This window comes from Melopsittacus undulatus, chromosome 1, assembly GCF_012275295.1.
Source record: "Melopsittacus undulatus isolate bMelUnd1 chromosome 1, bMelUnd1.mat.Z, whole genome shotgun sequence".
Taxonomy (NCBI): Eukaryota; Metazoa; Chordata; class Aves; order Psittaciformes; family Psittaculidae; genus Melopsittacus; species Melopsittacus undulatus.
In genome coordinates, this window is record NC_047527.1 from 42001489 (window position 1) to 42023563 (window position 22075).

The window sequence follows — 22075 nt, forward strand, 5'->3', positions numbered from 1 at the left end:
AGAAGGCTAAATAGAGGTCAGGCAACTATTATCGCGGTCAACTAGATTTGGCCTGCAACATATCCAGCTATGTAAATAGCAACATAATTTACTGGTAGAAACATAGAATCATAGAATAGTTAGGATTGGAAAGGAGCTCAAGATCATCTAGTTCCAACCCCCCTGCCATGGGCAGGGACACCTCACACTAAACCATGGCACCCAAGACTCTGTCCAACCTGGCCTTGAACACCATCAGTGATGGAGCATTCACAACTTCCTTGGGCAACCCATTCCAAGTGCCTCACCACCCTCACAGTAAAGAACTTCTTATATGTAACCTGAACTTCCTCTGTGTAAGTTTTAACCCATTACCTCTTGTCCTATCGCTACAGTCCCTAATGAATAGTCCCTCACCAGCGTCTTTATAGGCCCCCTTCAGATACTGGAAGGCTGCTATGAGGTCTCCACGCAGCCTTCTCTTCTCCAAGCTGAACAGCCCCAACTTTCTCAGCCTGTCTTTATACAGGAGGTGCTCCAGCCCCCTCATCATCCTCGTGGCCCTCCTCTGGACTTGTTCCAACAGTTCCATGTCCATTTTATGTTGAGGACAACAGAACTGTGCACAATACTCCAAGTGAGGTCTCACAAGAGCAGAGTAGAGGGGCAGGATCATCTCCTTTGACCTGCTGGTCAAGCTCCTTTTGATGCAGCCCAGGATACGGTTGGCTTTCTGGGCTGTGAGTGCACACTGCTGGCTCATGTTCATTTTCTCATTGACTAACACCCCCAAGTCCTTCTCCGCATGAGTACCATGAATTTCCTTTTTGCCCAACCTGCAGCTGTGCCTGGGATTGCTCCGGCCTAGGTGTAGGACCTTGCACTTGGCATGGTTAAACTTCATGAGGTTGGCAACAGCCCACCTCACAAGTGTGTCAAGGTCCCTCTGAATGGCATTCCTTCCCCCTGGCGTACCAACGGAACCACACAGCTTGGTGTCATCGGCAAACTTGCTGAGGGCACAGTCAATTCCATTGTCCATGTCAGCGAACATCTGCAACAACATCTGCAAGCCCCACAAAGTTCTAGTTGTCATCCAAACCTAAGAAACTACTTTGTTTTTATTCATATTGCATACTATGTTTTCTTGACCTGTTCATTACATTCTGAGATGAAAATGCTATTTATGGTTACTGTTTGGTAAATGACTGTGCTAATCTCCATATCGCTGCAGCAGGAGTAGCTAGCTTAATTAAGGTGCATGAACACTTTGCTAAATAGTCAGGAGAGGTATACTGGCTATCTAGTTAGGCAAATAACTTTAAAAATAATCTGTTTGAAACAGCTTGTCAAGAGCATTTTCAGAATTTTGTTTGCTATAGTATTTAAAATTAATAGATTATGTTTATCCAGCAATATCAAGATCCATTTATGTTAAACTAGTGGAAAAGAAAATAATTCTGATGTTAAACACACATACAAACTATGATTTCTCAATTATTTAAAGAGGAACTACCCAGCTCCATGGATTGTGTCAGCCTGAGGACATATTTATTGTCGTGAAACACCTTATTCATGATGTAAAATAAATAAAAAATATCTTTAAAATTAATATTTCTACCATTATAAAATGAGGCAAATATTTCAATAGAATGCACACATTATTAAAATATAAGTTTATGAGTAGCCAGTATTTTTCTTCCTGGCAAAAAACAAAACAAGTGGTAAAAATAATATACTACTTCCTCTAAAAAGTGGATAATATAAAATCATGTACAGTTGGCTTATGTTGTTCACTGTTGAAAGTCCAAACATCTAAGTAGCAATTGCTTACTTGTATAATATTTAATAATTATAAAACTTGTGTCCTTCAAGATTTGCTTAATATTAACTTCTGCATTTTCATGACTCCTCTTAAAATAATAAACTTCAAGTGTTATTTTGCAGACATCTGGAATATCTCAGGAAAACACAAGGAGAAAAAAGTTTGTGAAAACTCAGAATACTTAATGGAAGTGACTAATAACATTAGTATGGCAAGATTTATGAAACAGTAAAACACATGCCTGAATGCCAACTCTTTTCTTCTCTTTGGCAGTACCTTTCTTCGTGAATGGTCATGATTAAAATGATAATTACAATACCATGGATATTTTCCAACACAATCAGCCTTACTGAAAGTTTGGAGGATTAAACTTCTCATTTATTGTCCCTTCTAAAAGAGTTTAGATTATTAGATCATTTTGCTTCCATGTTTTATTTACTTCCCTCCTCCTCCATGAATGAGAATCTTCAGCTTATCTTTCTCATAATGCATGTATGAGGAAAGGAATATTTTCTTCTTTTTGAATAGAATGGTAAAGCAACACAATAGATGCTAAGATTTCTTCCAAATCTACACAGCAGCTATAGACTGGTATTCCAGTGAAGGAATATTAAGCATATGTAGAAATGCCCAGTAAAACTTGTATTTACCCTATAGAATAATAAGGCTACTATTTTCCCCAGGTACCTCTGTACCTGGGAAGGTACAGCAGCAGCCACAATGAATGGAAAGGCAAGTAGGAAAAGGGAAACAACAAATATATTAATTTACACACATTTACAAGGACCAGCTCCATTGCTCATCAAGAAAAAACAGACCAACAATAGCACAAATTAAGAAGCTTCAGCACTCCAAAGCGGTGGGGAACACCTTCTGGAATGTGAGAGCACCTCAAAAGTAAATCCTACTGGATAGCCTGGATGAGAGCCCTACCTCCTTTTAAACAGTACTGGTGTGAATTCTACAGGTGGCTCAAGGACTAGAAAAGAGAACAGTCTCTGGAGGAAGAGCAGAGCCTCAGCCGTCCTCTGTCTCTGGACATTCTTTGGCCACGGGTGAGACAGATGGTACCACGCCTACAGGCTAAGTAGCATGGAAAGCTCCTGTTTCTCATGTCAGGGTAACTCTTTCAACCTGTAGGCTATTATGCTAAAGTACACTCTTGCCATTTCCTATTAGAAGTGGGAGAGGTAGGTACTTAATTCAAGGAGACTGAATTACCCTCCAGAGATATCTGCATTCTTTATGTAGTTAATGGGATAGAAGTAAGTGCCTAAGATAGGAAGACTGGTTCACTTTCTTCAAGTCTTAAAGACATTTTCTTCTATCCCTTGACTTTGTAGGCAGTTTGGGTGACAGGATCTTGCCTTCTCAGGGCCAAGTACCTAATATTTCTATGAGATTACTTAATTTAGCGAAATTAGTTTAAATTCCTACATTTTTACAAAAAATGTAGTTACAAAAAGAGACATTTAGTTCCTTGGCAATCAGATACCAGTGAAGAACTGCTAGAACCCATTTGACAATGTTAAATTGGATGAATTACGTGAGAAGCTGCAACATGTTGAGATTCGATAGGAAGTTTTTTATGCTTTTTATTACCTTATAAAATTACCTTAGGAAATTAACACAATGAAAACAGTATTTTCTGCAAGGCAGGTAACATTTTCTTCCCTAGAGAAAACTGCCATAATCTTGTCTGATCATTAACCAACAGACTTCTAAATAGTTTTGGAAACTGGATATTTTTATCCTGATTTTTTTATTAAGACCCCTTGTCTGTATAAACTGGAAACCTATGAAACCCGCAAATAAATCACCTCCATATAGATTAGTTGCATATATTCAAATCTACTTCTGTATAATTTGTTGTAATGAAAAAACCATTAGGGTTAGGTTATTCAAACTGTCAGTGTATTACTGACACAGTGGGGTACAAAAATACTTTTTATTGATTCTTTTATGTACCATACTTGAAGAACAATGGAGTAATTTTCAAATCAGTAATTTGAAATGGAAGTAAGGTTTTTTTTTATGATATTTGAAAAGTAGCCTCATGAATAAAACTAGATTTATCATGTTAAAAGAGCTAAATTGTGTATCTGCATTGATCTTACACCATCTTTCTTCTAATATAGCTAAAAGTCAGTTAAGGATTAACCAATGTCAAGTCCTTCCTTAGTTGCATTTTATATTGTATTTTATGGGAGTGAAATATTAAGTAGTTACAGATGAGAGGAACAGGCTTTCTGTAACTACCTGGTTGCCTCCTCCCCAGTACTGCTTTTTATTTCCTCATTCTCCATATCTAGAAATTAGTGACTACTTTTTCTATCACAGGAGATCTCATACCAAAATAGAATTTAGGAACCCAGTATGTACACCTTAGTCATAAAGTGCTCTCTTGACAGACTATCCAGGCATACATGATAATTGTCTCATAAAAAAAAACAAAATTGGAGAATAAAGAATTGATTACCTGCATCAAACACAAAAATGTGTAGTAATTTTCATATCAATCAAATATATGTGATTAACACCTTCTGAGACATTATTCTATAGAGCATAAGATTACAGGCTTGATTTCAGACATTTTCATACATTTATACATTTTTATACATTTTCATAGATTTAATATACTTCTACTTCTTAACACTTAATACCTACTAAATCTTACTCTCTGTGTGCATACTTGTATGTATATATATATATTCAGACATGTACGTAACTTTAAAACAGTTTACTTCTTTTTTCCCCCCCTTAGACTTAATGATAGGGTTTAATTCTATGATTTCACACTGTTCTTTCCCCAGTGTGAAATAACCCTGATTAAATTCAGAATTCTATGAAGAACATTGCATCTTTGAACTGGCAAAGTTCAAAGTTATCCGTACTGAAGAATCAGGAGAAATATAGAAAAGCAAAAAGCACCTTAATTTTAAGGCAGCTACATACACAATCAGAAAGGGCGGAAAAATGAGGTAATTGCAAATAAGTCAATGACAGCTGTGCTTTAAGTTACTTTCTAAGTAAGTCAGGGTTATTTAAGGCCAAAGTTGCCTCAAGTGGTTTTACAAGTGCAGGAAAAAAAAAATTCCTTTCATTTGACTGTACTGCAATTGCTGTGGAATTGCCAAAAAAAAAAGAAACAATAAAAAAAAACCCACACAAAAAAACCCCAAACCAACCAACCAAGTCTGCTCCCCCCACCCCCCAACAACTCCTAAAACCCCAAACAGACATCTCTCATAGAATAATGGTAAAGAGTTCAAAAAGGCAAAAAAAAACAATAGAAATGAATAATTCTTCAGAGTGGCAAGTCATAAATGCCATGCATTGAGAAATGAGACTGAGACAAGGTGCTTCATTCTCAGTTTTTAAGTTTGACTTCATGACCCCAATGACAGCCTTTGAAATAAGTTTTGTATGTAATTATCTCATTTTCTGGAATAAACAAAGTGTTGAAAACAAACAAAACAATGCTGCAGTCATGTTGGTGCCCACCTGTGTGGGCACATCTGTAATTTCAGGTTTTTCAGAATTTTCACTTCTGAAACAGTGACAAGTTTCCTATCTGTTAATAATACCTCATGTTCTTAAGACCTTGTCTTAGCATAGAAATAGCAAGTCCAGAGCATCTGAGGCTCATTTCTTCTGCATCACACTCTGCCTTGGTCATTTGTGATTTTGCCTATTTTCCCATCAACTGGGCTTGTTTGTCCCAACCTCTTAAAACTGTCCTGGAATGACTGAAATTCTTGTCTTCTCCACCACTCATCTGTTTTCACTCTGAGTCCATTCTCTTCCTCAGGTGAATATAAACTGTGCATTATCTGAATGTGCTGGATATCTACAGCACTTTATGAAGCAAGACAACCAAATGAAGAAAGTACTTTCAACACATTAGCCTATTAAAAATGTATACCCTGAAGTGTTTTATTGCTTATTGAGTGCATTTCAATTTCTTTTATTCCTTTCTTTTTTTTTCCCCCCTAATTGGTTGTGGAAGAAAGGCAGAACTTTTGATGTAACTACCTTTTAAAAATATATCCTAAAAGTGTGTTAGAGGAAAGGGATGTGAAAACAAGACACTCTTGCTTTAAAATACAAATAATGACATTCCTGTTTGGTTTGGGGTTTTTTTAAGACAGCAACGAGGAGGAAGACAAAAAGAAAGGTTATTGTCTAGCCCCCAGTTCCTATTTTATCAACAACAGTTTGTTATTCAACCCATTTTAAACATGCTCTCACTTAAAGTAAACTGACTGTGGAATATTGAACAGTTTACTGCACAAAAGAACCCTAGGTTAAAGTAGCTGGAAATCTCCAACTGCTACTGAAAGGGCAGCTTGGCATTTTGGCAGGAAAGGGCAATTTATAAATACTTTCTTTTTCCATGTGTTACTTCTGTGCAAGAACCAGAGTGGCTTACCTGTGCTCCCAGTCAGACTGCTGCTGCTTCCTTTATTCTTGTCATTGCTTCTTTGCCACTTTAAATCAATAAAGAGATTTTTTTTTCTTAATTACAAGCTCCTTGCTACCTTTTACAGGGGTGGGATGTTAAGAGCAAGTATGGCATCCCTGCAAAGTGTCTAGTAACTAAACAGATTATAGTCTTTATTATAGTGTGTCAAACCTTCAATAATAATGTAATGAATGAAGAAAGTCTTAGAGCTTAATATAAATCCTACACAGATTAAAGTACATATTGAATATTCTGATGTTTCGCTTTTATTTAAATGCCAGTACAAGGCTACAATTTAATTTGATTCCATACAAAATTGGATGAATCAGATAAAGTTCAGGTATTCTTTACTGTATGACAGCATTGCATATAAAACTGCAAAAATACTTTCTCTGCAATAACATGGCTTTCATTTTTTAAGGCTTACATTTAACAGGCAAATTGTGATTCTTCTGTTTGAAGAATATTACAAAGGGCTTTTGATTTTATTTTCTCTTAAGGACACTGTTTCTCTTAAATTGTATTTTAGAGCTATATAGTGGTAATTTATCGTAATACAGGTGATAATAATTTTGTTGGATATTACTGACCACTGCAAGACTTGTGATACTATGTACAGCAAACCTGGAAAGATATGATTAAAGACAGCATTAAAAGATTTAGCAGTGGGGAGAAGTTTGCTACAGAAAGTCAATTTTGTTTCATTTGAAAAGCTATCATGACTAATTGAAGTTTACAACATATATTCCAAATAAAGACTGCAAGGCTGCATGTCTTGCTGAGTACTATCATCATAATGTGTCATAACAACAGCTCCAACTAGGAAGACAGAAGTTTCTTGCTACAAATTTCCCAGATAATGTAGCTATTGTGGAAGCAATATTTCTCAAATAAACACTCTTTTCTTGTGCTTAGCTCCTGACCTGTCATATGATAGACATTATCCTTTAAACTCAGATACATTATAATAGTGCAGATGAAACATACTGGAGCAACAACTATACAGTTTGGCAAGACCTCACTTTTTTTTACAGCTAAATCAGTATACCCAAGATGATACAAAATACTTGACAATTCTTCAGTCAAGAAGATACAGGCAACTAGTTAAATAATATGCGCATCAAACTGTCCAAAATGTAAGTAAATATGAGAGAAGGCCACATGTAATACTTGATAACAGTGACACAGAAACAGATGTGTTCAAAAATGTCAGGCAGGTAACATCCCATGTTAAAAAAGGGAGGAAAAATGGGATTTTATTTTTTTTAATTTTGATGCTGCATTCATTACATTTATTCATTTAGATCTATGTGCCTTAAGAGAACTATGGAGTAACAAAAAAAAGGGGGGGGGGGGAGCAGGATGCTACAAGTGTATTGAGTTCTGAGTTTCAAATGTTCCTTCAGAAACCTAAATATCAGCACTGGAATGATTACCTCTGTAGACTTCCCTTTACAAGGTTGAGAATGGTATGCAGAATAAAAACCTGAAATGTCAGGACTCTATAAACACCTAAATGCCTAACACTGTCTAAAAACTACTTGAACATAAACTTATTTGACAACACCCAATTTATCTGAGTAGTTCTGTCTTGAAAAAAATAAATAAATGTTATCTCTAAAAACTATTCTATTAGTAATATTTTGAAGACTTCCTATAATCCTCTGCTGTTTTGGCCTTCATTTTACAAGGCTTTCAACTTCTGAATTATAGCTACAATTTGCCCTTTGCACTACTACAGAATATACCACTTTTGATAATAATGTTGACCTTTTTGGATTTGCTCCAAGCATGCCTATAACCAACAAAAATTTAAATATTACTGTAATACACAATTTGCAGGGCATCTAAGAGCATAAAATGCCCCAAAACTCCAAAGAGACTAAAATCAGAGCACCCTGGTGGTTTGCCATGGTATTTCAGCTAAAAAAATAAAATGTGAAATCTGTTCTCTTCATGTAAGTGACATTGATTTATTCATGTAATATAACATTCTATAGTATGTTCTTACTGGTGGAATCGCAGAATCACAGCATCAAAGAATCCCAAGGGTTGGAAGGGACCTTGAAAGACCATCTAGTCCAACCCCCCTGCAAGAGCAGGGTAACCTAGAGTATATCATACAGGAACTTATCCAGGTGGGCCTTGAATATCTCCAACGTAGGAGACTCCACAACCCCCCTGGGCAACCTCTTCCCGTGCTCTGTCACTCTTACAGTAAAGAAGTTCTTCCTGATGTTAACGTGGAACCTCCTATGCTCCAGTTTACACCCATTGCCCCTTGTCCTATCACTGGATATCACTGAAAACAACCTAGCTCCATCATCCTGACACCCACCCTTTACATATTTGTAAACACTGATGAGGTCACCCCTCAGTCTCCTCTTCTCCAAGCTAAAGAGACCAAGCTCCCTCAGCCTCTCCTCATAAGGGAGGTGTTCCACTCCCTTCATCATCTTTGTGGCTTTGCCCTGGACTCTTTCAAGCAATTCCCTGTCCTTCTTGAACTGGGAGGCCCAGAACTGGATGCAATATTCCAGATGTGGCCTCACCAAGGCAGAGTAGAGGGGGAGGAGAACCTCTCTTGCCGTACTAACCACACCCTTTCTAATGCACCCTAGGATGCCTTTTGCCTTCTTGGCCACAGGGGCACATTGCTGGTTCATGGTCATCCTCCTATCCGCCAGGACCCCAGGTCCCTTTCCCCTTCACTACTTTCCAGCAGGTCAACCCCCAACTTGTACTGGTACATGGGGTTGTTCTTCTCCAGATGCAAGACTCTACACTTGCCCTTGTTGAATTTCATCAAGTTTCTCCCTGCCCAACTCTCCAGCCTGTCCAGGTCTCGCTGAATGGTAACACAGCCTTCTGGTGTGTCAGCCACTCCTTCCAATTTAGTGTCATCAGCGAACTTGCTGAGGGTACACTCAGTTCCCTCATCCATCTACCAAAAAAAAATGAGACATGTACTACTAATTTATTTCAGTAACTTGCTAAACACTGCAGTAGTCCTGTGATATTTTTCTTCCCACAAGTGGAACAGATCATATTATTATACTTGTAGGGTTTTTTCTCCTGTTTTGTACTTTTTTTTCTCTTCCTCTGCTACTGACTTACAGAATCCCTTTACAATTATCCGAACTTCAGCACATGATGGATTCATCACATCATGAATTAAGGTGTGATATTAAGTCACTTCCAACAATTCATTTCTACAGTATACATTTTGGTTACATACCAAGTCAATTCATGTTTTGTAATTTTAAAGGAATGTATTTTATCTTATATATAAGTTCTCCATGGTTTCTGGGCTGCTAAAGAAATGAAAATTAGCAGTATCAATCTCACTATTCTAGAAATGCTGGAGGACACTAGCTCAAATTTACTGAATATGAAAAAAAAGAGTGCATACCTGGAGTCTGTCTTTGATGAAAATTTAAAGTCACTAATTCAGTTAGTATACTGATATTTTTAGTTAATCTCTTATTTTGTAGTCAGGATGTAATTTCATATATATTTGCATTAAAATTGTAACTATTCTGTTGCATAATAATACAAGTTTTATCTCACACTGTACAATGATTGATAGTCTAACCACTGCAGGCAAAATGTGTTTGCTTGCAGGCACCATATTCCAGCTTCCATCATGTATATTCAGTTAGCAACACTGCCTATGAAAGAAAGATAATGTCAAGATTTTTGTTTGGCTTCTACTCCTGCATTTTTGTTATCTCCTTGCTCTCTGGCAGATACTGGCTATGCTGATGATTCTGAGAGTGAGTCACATAACCTTTTGGGACATATTAGATCATGACAGAAGAGATTTTGATATTATACTTATAAAAATTTAATTAAACTGTAGACTCAAACATGAAATTTTGGAGCCAGGGACTCACAGCTGTAAGATAGATACAAGACCACAGGGACAGAAAGCTCTTACTCCCACACACATTTGTGGGTCTTGAACCATCAGATCATTTTTGTCAGCCAGCTTGTGTGTGAAAAAATAAATCAGATTTTCTGGTTGAAACTAGTATGCTTTTTTTCAAATTATCCAGACATTTATTTGGCAGATTTATTTGGAGAAACTCTATCTGGCCCCTCAAAGGCAGGTGTGACAGATGTGTGATATACACATCTCCAGGTGCTGAGCCTGAACTCACCACACTAGGGTCCCTTACCAGTCAAAGGAAAGAAAGCAATGTCCTCAGGGAATTAATCTCGTCATAATAGAGATGTTAAAATTAAATCATACAGATCACTCTTTGGACATTCTGCTTTAAGACATCTAAAGTTAGGCAACATAAATTCCACCCAAATCTACACAGCCCAAACTTGATACACTGGTAAAGGAAATGCTTTCAGAAACAATTTAGTTTTTATAGTCTTGTTTTCATCTGCTTCTTTCTTTCTCAAAAGAAAGACGTGAGAAAGAGCATGAAAGTTAACATTTTCATCAGCTAAATGGTGATTAAATTAAACAAATTGTTTTTCATAACCTCTAGACAGAAATAAGAAGTTGATTGAAACTAAAAATCAGTCAAGTTGTTCAAAAGTTCAAATAAAGTCCTATGCTCTCTTTGTTTTTTTGGTACTGGATGACACAGTAAGGGAGACTGTGAGTAAATGCCTCTCTTAAAGGAAAAACACTAACATCAACAGTATGTGTATGTCAATAACCATCTTGTAAAGAAAGAAAATATGGGGACCTCTAATCACATCTAATCATTGTTCTGAGCAACAGTTTGGGTTTTTCCACTCTGTGTGCCTAATGTTTCTTACATTCACTTATCACATATGCTGTCAAATAAATAATTCTTTCTGACAACTGACAATTTAAAATAAAGTATGTTACAGAAAAGAGAGTCTCATTGGTCTCCATAAATTCATATGGGCTATGAACAATTAGGGCAGTTTTAAAAATAGATTAATGGATAACTGTCATAAGCCTTAACTCTCACAGAGTACTTTACAGTATGTCTCTGGGATAAAGCAAATATGAAGATTGGCATAGTAGTTGTATCATTTGCTATTTTCATCTTCTCATAGAGTCAAATACATTGTTTCTGTATTTTATGGAAACTAGTATAGAATTATAAACTCTCTTCATTTTTAAACCACTGAAAATACATTATATAACAACAGCGCATTATCAAAATTTAAACTACACCAAGCAACTATAATTATAGTCTCATCAGAGCTACATAAAGCGTTACCAAGTAAAATTTAGGTGCATCAATGTATCGTTGTAAGTAAACAAATACACTGTTTTAGGTAGCAAAAAACATTAATAGTCTGAAATAAAGATGAAAAGAGAGAAAAACAGCACCCTTAATTGCCAGGAAGCTTACTGAGACAAGAAAGGTTCTCTACAGCAACAGATCTGTAAGTATGAATAAATAGCCATAAAGTTGGCTTGTACTGCATGGAAGCTTGCAGATGGTGGATGAATTCATGTCTGTCACGTTTTTATAATACAATGACTTTTACATATTGTTGCCAGATGGAACATGGTTTTGCATTTTGAATATAAATCTCCAAGAAATATAACTTCCTTCAATGCTTTCACTGTATTTGAAACAAAAGCAAATTCAGAGGCAGGTTTGGGAGTCTAAAGCAGATTTAAGGAAATCTGAGAGAATGTAAATTAAATTCTCTAGGCTTCCTTGTTATAACTCATTTCAAAATAATGGAATTACCCATGTGTTCTGTACTTTTTGAGGAAAATCAGGAAAGATATCATATAGCCTTCTACAGGAAAAACTACATGTCATTTATCAAATACAAAACACATCCTAGGCAGTTTCAAAAGACCTTTCAATTGAACTTACCAGTAGTCTGGTAAAACTTTTGTGTAGCATTTATTCTTGCTTCAATAAAAGGAGACACCTATCCAACAAGATCAGATCATAAGAGCACACTGCATGAGTCACAGATGCATTTAACCTTTACTGATAATGAACATCTGTGTCTATAACACAGAAGCACCTTGCCATTCTCCTTGTGTTAAACAATAACTAAACAGACCTAACATCTAATTCAGATCTGATTATACCAGTCTTTATACAGATGTGCTTTCTCAAACTATCAAGAAAGTAGAGATTTTTTTTTATATGTGCTTACCCATTACACCTGACTTTCTCCTGTGTGTCTGGTCTTTGTTTCTAATCCTAGCTGGTATTGCTAAGAAGTGAATAACTCTGATAGTGATAAAGTGAACTATATGACTTTAGGGAAGAATATTTTCCCATTCAATGGTTTCTCACAAAGTCTGATTTGATGACAAACTTGAGTTGACTTCTCTTAGACAGCCTCAAGCACTGTTTATATGTAGATAATTCTGTGTGTGAACCCATTAGGCTTTTATGACAGTTATGATCAAGTATGATTGGGAAACCTTCTGGCTTACTTGAATCCATACTTACATTGTGCTTTGTGAGGTTGGAAATGTTACTTGCTATTGCTTGTAGCCAGTCAATACAGTCTTCAGCAGAGAGACACTGAATTATTCCACTGCAAACCCCATCCACAGCAATTACTTGGAATGCATTTTGCCTATAGACATATCATAATAGATTAGGTCAGAAGAAAATTTCATCTGTTCTAGCATATCATCTTAACAATGCTTGTAGAAATGCCTTTCTTTCAATTACAACGAAGGTCAGCCACTGAACACTGATAAATTGCTGGTTTTTCTGTTTTATAAATACCTGACATATTAAAATGATCATGCTAAAAGGTCACCTCAGTCTATATTAAGGTTCCATGAAGCTATAAAAAAATTCCATGGACTAGATCCACAGAACCTTGACCAACACTGCATGACTTCAGAGGACAAACAAGTAAAATAGCCGACACATGCCAAAAAGTTAATACTTTAATACTGCAGACCACAGAGAGAGGAAAGTACACATTCGACACTCTAGACAACGATTTGCAAAATTCAGCAATTACCGGTACCTTTTTCTCAACATCTTTTGTTTCATTTTCTAATACATTGTTTAAATACAGTAAGGTTACTGTCTGGACACACCTTGTTGGCTGCTATTGGTTATAGAATTTTGTTCTTTTTCTAAACTACTGATAGAAAAGCGGTAGAATCAGGTTGCATTCATGACTTTTCCAATTGCATTTCTGAATATAGGATCATTACCAAAATACACTGAAATGCCAAGAGACATTCAACGACAAAAGCAGTTGACACAGGTGCTTATACCCCAGCACCAATCTGGGCATGTATGCAATAATTTATCATGCCTTATAGACTGACTTTCCACAGCTGAGTGCTGAGCAATTACAGAATGAGAGAAAACTTTCAGACATTAAAGGAGTAGCAGTCCTAATTTCTTCAGTAAATAGGCTTCTTGGATAACAGCCTTTGGAAGGCTCACAGGTATCTGGCTTCAGAACCAAAAAACTTCAGTACTAATCCATATCCCAGAGTAAGATACTAAACATACAGAAAATACCAAGTTCTACCTCTAGCACACTACTACAAACCTACTTGCTAATGATCAATTAATGGTTTAAAATGAAGTACGTAGTTCAGATTCTTTACGAATGGCTCAAGCAAAGTGAGCATTATCTTCAGGGTAAAACTGAGTGTCACTTATGACAGTTTCTGAAATCCCAAGACAGATATCCATTCAGCAAAGTTTGCTGGGCTTTTTTCTGATTTTTGAAATTATATTCTATTTGTATAAAATGTACAGCTAATAGCTATCTCTACCATAAAGCTCTTTGCTGCATCCATGTCAAGTACAGGCTTATCTTTTGGTCAGGAGAAGCATTAAAAATGAACTAGAGCCACCAAATTGCTTTGAGATTTTCATCATGAGAACTAGCTCTTGCAGGAGGATTAGACTTACATATGCTAACATTATCATGCAGAGACCAGTGATTTATCTAAATCCGTCAGCTAACTTTTCAATTTAGTTGCCTTTTCACATGGGTAGTTATTTCTCAGAAAATTCCCAAAGGTACAAATTGAGACCTACTTGTTTCAATGACTCATATGGAAATCAGTCATTGAAAGAAGCAGCTCTCAGTGGTCACGTAATAGACATGGACATGTACTTATGTCAGATAAAATTTTTGAGAAAGGCTTAATCAAAGCATTTGTTATATCCTTATTTTAAATGGCTATAAATATAAATGGTATTTTTTTCAAGAATAAAATTCTAAGTAAGTCCTTACATGAAGAACATAGCATGATGCTCAAATTTGTTGATGAACTCTTTCAAGAAAAACAACATTAATTTCAGGACTCCCCTTCTTTCTACTCAGTCTATTGTAAAGCAAAGTAGGAATCCAAGTAACCTATTAATGTGTGACACTAACTTGCAAGAGCAAAGAAACCCTGTTCTAGGTTCAATCCTGATGAACAAATTTCCTCCACACTATACCCATTGAATCTGATGCATTTCAGGGCATCAAACTGTTCCTACTGGTCCCTAGGTATTTGATCTATGCACATAAAAAAAATAATTATCCAGAGTGTTCTTGCCAGAGTATTGATAAGCACAGACAAACTCTGAAATTTAAATGTTATTAGGCTTTTTATAGTGAAAACAGCTTTGTAAATAGTAACTACAGAAAATTTAATGAATTAGCTTCCATTTCATGTTGCTTTCTAATTTTCAATATCCTATCATTAATGTTGTTCTATATAGCAGTCTGTTTTAAAACTTATCTACCTTTCTATCATGACACATTTAAAATATTCCAGTAATTTAAAACACCCTTATTAACTTCTTGATAGCAACCTAAAATGTTTGGTTTATGTTTTTTTTTTAAGGAAAGCCCACTCCCTTTCTTATATTTATACTATTTTTTTTTTCTTTAAGTACTCTTACTTCCTCCTGTTAGACAGCATACAAGGACACAAGGAGAAAAAATTATCAGAATAGTTATTCAGGGTTTAAGTATGATTTAGGTATTTTGTTTTGTATGAATATACTTCAAAATTTATTTTCTGGAAATCCAAATCTCAGGAATATCATTACTACCTAAAATCTTTCTCTGTAAAGTATAAGTTCTATAATGTGCACTTTAAGCTCAGAAGACTGAATTTTAAAACCCTAGAACTATGACAGCTGAGTATGCTCTAATTTTCTATGTCAGTAGTTCTATTCAATTTAATATCTTATCTGAAGCATACAGCAGAACAGATCTAAGATTTGACTGTCACAATTTTGGGCCACTTATGCTTCATGCTCTTAATTATTTCAACCACTGTTAAGCATTGAGCTAAAGGTTTTCACAGAATTTAATAAAAACCCTCCTGTTTCCATGGTGGATACAATCTGTTCCCTTTCAGTTCAGCCAACACACCGTTGTAGCCTTTGGTTTACACCTCCCTGAGCTTGCTACTGTTATTAATGAGGAAAAGGATCATGGAGTCAAGTAAATATGATTTTGTTATTACTAGTCAAAACCTGCAGGCTACTTTAAGCTTCAGAATTATCTACTGATAAAACAACTGTTCCCTAAACTGCTTTAATTTCAGCTCTGTGAATAGGAAAATGCTGTCTGACCTAGGTAGTTCTAAGAAACAACACCCCTTGGAATCAACTGAGGCTATGGGAAGGTTTTGTCCAACTTCCAAATGTTTGTGAGAATGAATAAGAAGGAAGCATGCTCTAATAAGAAACGGTAAAATTAAAGCTATGCAAACCCGAAACTGAGGTTGAAGAACACTCCTCTTCTCCCAGTTTCAGGGGTGGGGTTCATTAACCCCCCCTGGGGTAGATGGTAACAGTTGACTGTAGGACTCATAGAAACACATGAAAGGGTGAGCATGGAAACAGGAAACAGAGAAAAGATATCGGGAAGGCTCTTCCATTAAACAGTCTTTCCAGAAATAGTAACAAAGTTTTTCTGTATTAATTTGATAATTTTTCATGTGTTTGCCTTAAAGAACAGGAAATTTTAAACTGCTAGTGCCTGATGTGCCACTAGGGTATAGCATAACACACTATTCTTCCCAGACTCACACATCAAAGCTGGAAGACATGAAGGCTACATGGGAAACTCAGAGTTTATTTCAATTAGTAAGGGTTCACAGCTTCACAAGTTAAGTCTTTTGTGCTTATTTTAGGAGTTAATGTTTCTGATTAGTTAGAAGTAGTAGTAATAGAGACAAATGCTCTATAACTGTATACAGCTGTACTCCAGTTAACGACTTACATGCTGTAACTCATTGATTTTTTTTTTTGTATTACAATTTCATTCTTATATATACATAAAATACCTAGATATTTAAAACTTTCAACAAGTTTAACCACTATGTGCACTGAAACACTACTTCCTGGAAGTGGCAGGACATCACCTGCTGATCGAAATAAATGATAAATATTTTGTTTGTTTCTGTGTGCAGGTTTTGCTTTATTAAACTGCCTTTATCTTGACCCAAGGTTTTTTCAATCACCCTTCTTTCCCTGTGTTCTGCTGAGTTGGGGAGTGATAAAGCAGCTTGGTGGGCACCTGGCATCCATCAGAGTGATGCCATATTTGTGAACCTGACTATGAGCTTTGCACAGCTTTCCCAGTGACTGGGAGACAAAATGGCAATGAAATTAGATATTAACAAATGTAAAGTAACACATACGGGAAAAAAATAACCTTAGCTATATGTAAGGAACAAAGGACTCTACTGTAGCTATAAACATTGATGAAAGAAATGCAAGAGTTACAGCAAACATTTCTTTGAAAAACACCACCTTAGTGCTCAGTAACCGTCAAAGGTAATAGGCTATTACAAAGTATTAGATAAGAACAGAGAAAAACTATGCAAAACAACATTATGTCTTAATATAAACCAGGAGAAACCCTCTTTGCAGTCCTGATCACTTTGCCATATAGAAAATATATTAGAATTATGAAACAGAGAATAAGAAGGATACTCAGATCTATGAAGAGGTTTCCCTAGAAATAAATAACAACAGTGATCCTTTAAATTTTAGAGACAGAAACAATAATCTGAATTTATGAGAACATAAGTCAAGAATGATTATTTAGCATTTCCACTGATACAAGAGTCAGGGCCCAGAGTGCACCCTCTTCCCCCTCCTGAGGGAGCAACAGCCTGTGTCTGAGGCTAATTCCGCAATGATGTGGCTGTGAGATGTGGGCTCAGGCTGCTGTGTAACAGCTTGAGTAGGGGGCCCTACTCACTTGGGAGCTACTTATCAGCTCAGGTTTTTTGCCTTTGGTCCTTGCCTGAGTTTGGTTTCACGTATGCCTGCATCTGTTCATGTATCCCACTGGTTCAGACATGGCATGTAGGCTGAATTTCCAGCCTGGCCTGGGCCCTACCTTGCCATGATGGACTCATCTGAAGACCACTCCTAGGCTTGCTCTGCTCCTCCACTGAGGGAAGTGGGACAGGGCCCTTGTCTGTATGGACACTGCCTTGTCCAGCCTTGTCAGCTCTTGGCTCACCTTCTCCATGGGGCAGCCAGTCCTTGCTGCTCCCAAAAACAGGATTATTTCACCCAATGAAGTTATCAGGCAAAATATTTAACACAAACGGAAAGAAGTAAATTTTAAAAATAAAATTGCATTGCAGAGGTCAATGAGGAAAAACAAGCCTAAAAAAAAATGAGCTCAGTACATTGTAAAACCAAAGGTATTAAAAAACAACAGTTAAGAAAGAAACTTTCCAGAACAGGAGCATTTGCAGTTATTAAATATGATGATCTATGTGTGCAATCTCAAACTGAGTAATGGTCTTGACAACTAGGTGCAAGTGGGAAGATAACATCTCCTCCCCTCCTTCTGGCTGATGTCAAAGCAGAATATGGGTGAAAGTGTACCTAAACAGACCTTTATGAAAGCTCCAATATTTCATGTCTCTGACAGCTGTGGCAGAATTAATAATGCCATTCCTCTAACAAGGCAATTCCCTATAGCTTTTATATGTCAACCAAGAAGTCAAGTTGTTTCAACTTCTTTACCTGCACAAATCTGATCCTGGAAGGTACTGGGAAAATCGTGAATGAAGAAGTGGAATTAATCGGAGATCACACCACCTTTTTTCCCACCTAAGTCCTGGGGATGCTGGCCATGAAGAACATGATAATGTATCCTGAAAAAAATTAAAAGGTCCTTATCAATTTTGGGCTTCATTATAAGTACTCAGCAGATTTGAAAAGAGAGAGATAGACTTCAGAGACTTTATATTTCATTTGGCAGTGTTCCGCTTTCCCCAGACCATTTGGCATCAGTTTTAGCAAGTACTGGAGACATTCTGAACTTCTCACAAATAAAATAAATATGTATAAACCTCAACATCAATATGCTTAGATGAAGTGTGAGGAACAGTATTCTAAAATCCTAGTGAAAACAGACTGTGTCCTCTTTTTTAAATGACTAGTTATGAATAAAAGTGAAGATTTACTATGTATCTCATCATCAGCTACTAGCCTTATATTTGTGCCCTGAATAAAGGTGATCTCTAAATTATTCATTATACAACCATAATTCAGTTGTTCCCTGCAGCCCTGTAGACATTTACATGCCTGTCTATTTTAACGAATCACCTCAAAACCTGGTAATTGTTCAGGGCATTTAACATGTAATGAAAATTGTTTAGTCAAAATTACATGCTTTACCTATTTACACAAGATATTACATATGTTTTCACCTATCATAAAGACAAATGCACAGCAAAATCCCCTTAAGAACTATATAAAATGATGGAAATTTTGTATTTCCTGGCTAAGAAAATTGTTTAAAGCCCTTCATTGCACTCCAAAGGCATCTTTTAATAAAAATCTGATCAGGCATCTGTAGCATTTCATCCTAGAGAGACTTTGCTTTAGAATGCCATCATTCTTTAGCGAGATTTTAAGTGTAAATTACTAGAAGCAAAACACTCTGAACTTAAAAATCGGCAAAACCATGCACCTAATATAGAAAACTATCCTGAAAAAAAACATTCTGCCTTTCTTTAAATAGATATTTTTTAGTTTTATAATTTTAATTCCTATGCTGTGGAAATAATCCAGAAGAAAAAAAATTCTGCAAAATCCCTACTGCCCAGATAAAAATAGTAATCATACCTATCAAGGCACAATCTCAGCTGATATGATTTGTCATAGTTAAATTCCCAGCCATAATGTCTGGCAACTTCTTTCACCCTCTATGGAACTGTCTATCTCCAATGTTAACTTGAGCTCCTCTCATGTTGTTGTCATTTGTTAGGTACTTCCACTTTGGTATTATAGTATAAATAATTTCCTATTCAATTCCACTACAAAAAAAAAAAAAAAAATAATGCTCTTACCGTGTTGTTGGGGTGGTAGTTGAGATGCAAACCACTGTCACACAGGGGAGAGGATGTGCCACTGCTTTGGTCGCTGGGGGCACCTAATACAAACATGAATTGACAAAAAAGTCTTAATTAATTTATAATGCTAGAATTCAAATTTGTGTATGTCTGTATGTGTGTATATACCCTGCCCCCATTAGATTTGTCATAGCTAACATTCATATACTTTCTCCATTCAGCTGGTATCAGTCCTCTGGTTTGCTTGGATAGCTTTCATCAGCTAAGTAGAGAAGCTCAAAAACACCTCTCCTGGTGCCCTGCTTAAGAGAGTTCATAGTCTGTTTAGCAAGAAAAAAACCCCACCTCAATGGTTTTTGCAAATTTGATAATAAAAGGGAAGTGTGTACCCCCTTACTCGGTTTTCACTTGAAGGAACTAATGACAATGCTTTTGTTAATCTTGATGATGTTTACAGTTCTAACTCTCCTTGTAACATTTTAGGAAACTATATGCTAAAGCCCCAAAATAACATGATAGGATTGATGTAAATGCATGTTTCTGTGCACTACTCTGGGTACTCTGTGGTACCACAACCTTTCATAAAAGGAACAAATGTACTGTTATGTAAGTTTATGGTGTTCTAAATTTTTTCTTGTCCCACTAAATTTTAATACACATGTGAAAGATAAAGAGAGTATTTTGACAAATGATTGTATAAAATATCATTTATTAATTGACTATTTAATTACTACTAAAAATCTTGAAAGTATTGAAACAAAATATCTGTTGTTTTACTGCTTAAAAATTAAGCAATTCATTTTACCCTATTAGGAGCAAGAAGCAGAAGGAAAACAGTGGTGACAAAAGGCACAGGTTGACATAAATATGCTTGGATATGCTCCAATTGTCTATAATTATGCACCCACACTTACAATTTAATATAATTAAAGGAAGACAGCTGTCTCCATATGTCTCTCATGGGGCTAGTTGACTAAAACTAAGTTGGACTTAAACAAAATACTAATCATCCCAGAGTGATTTATTCTTAGGTAGACAGACACCTCCACTAAAGCCTCTGAATTTTAAATGGGAAAGTTAAGCCATCTAAACATACAAGCACAATCTCACTGTCACATTTACAAGACATAATTCCCTCAGACTAAAATGTCTCTGTATCATACTGTAAACTAATGTAATTCCATTGTTTTACCTGGAACTCTGCTGATTCACACCAGTCAAACGCCGTGTGATTTGTTTTTCAAGCAAAGATAGCAATTTTTTGCTGGAGGTGAATGTGACTACAGGACCTGGCAATATGAGCAGCTCATATTCAGGCAGTAATGCTGACCAAAAAACCTTCTGTAAATCACCCTCAATGCAGAGTAGTTTTGTAAGATGCAAGCATTCATGAACACTGAATTGAGTTTTCTTTTGGCTAATTAATAAAGGCTTACATGCACAATCTTCATTCAGTGGCAGTTTGAGAAAAGCAGGCGCTCTTTTCAGAAAGGACACAGTTAGGGTCACTTCTTCCCCTGCATTGCGAAGGACCTGAACCTGGAAGAGAAATACAGATAGGGCACCATGAAATATGTATGACCAAAATTCATCACCAAATGCAAGCAGTGCCACATAGCTTTCACATACCAGAACATAACTGCTTAGCCATTTATTACACTGACATTTTTTTAAAAAAAGAAAGCAAGATTTAAATTTTGCTATATACTTGTCAGTTCAGCTTCTAGACACACATGCAGGTAGTGGAGCAGTGGGGGGCCACTTGCCTCCTACAGTAGCACTGGGTTTTGCACTATTGCATAACTTGCTCCCTGAAACTGTTCAGCTGTGCACCTCCTTCTTTCAGATCTAGCATCAGCCACACTAGCTTGTATGTATAAAAATAATTAAAAACACACACCACCCCTCCCCCCAGGTTGTCTTGTAAGTCCCCAACCAAAACAATAGCAGTAGTTTCCACAGTTGTGCCATAATCCTCTGATTAAGTCTTTCCAACAGCCAGAGTTCAATTTAGTTGAAGCGCTCTAGCACAGATCACAGACCTAATCTTCCTTACAGCCACAGAGGAAAAGTACCTATTTTAAGCCTTAAGTATTAGATAAGCACAAGCTTGGTTTTTGCCAAAGGGCGGTGTGCATTTTGGACACAGGAATGCATAAATCACCTATCCACCTGTGACTGCTTTTAGCCCTCCTGTACTCTCCCACAATTGATCCTGCAGCTCTTGTTCATGCCTTTAGCTTTTGTGTGCTACAGCTGATAGATCCCTCAAGACATACGACAGGGAACCCCAGGCACTTCTCCAGAGTGGCACAAAGGAGGCACAACAGCAACTAAGCAAAAATGCTATACTTACAGTGAAGGAATAATATTTGCATCAGTTTATAACATGTGAGCCAAGAAGCATCAGGTCACACAACTCTGATTCACAGAACAACCATTTTCTGTTCTGGCTGTATAACTTCAAAACTCTTCAAGGGCTGATTTAACTTGGGCTTATGAAGACAGAACCATG

General features: G+C 36.5%; 1 protein-coding gene across 1 annotated transcript in view; it reads right to left on the minus strand.

The window, feature by feature from the left end:
- SNTG1 (syntrophin gamma 1) overlaps positions 1-22075 on the minus strand; it is a 306725-nt gene that overhangs the window by 74845 nt on the left and 209805 nt on the right. Inside the window, exons 8-11 of the mRNA XM_005152553.3 lie at positions 20997-21099; positions 19558-19640; positions 18227-18357; positions 12695-12824 (exon numbers count right to left, since the gene is read on the minus strand). Coding sequence (XP_005152610.1) covers positions 12695-12824; positions 18227-18357; positions 19558-19640; positions 20997-21099 — 447 coding nt within the window. The remainder of the gene's footprint in view (positions 1-12694; positions 12825-18226; positions 18358-19557; positions 19641-20996; positions 21100-22075) is intronic.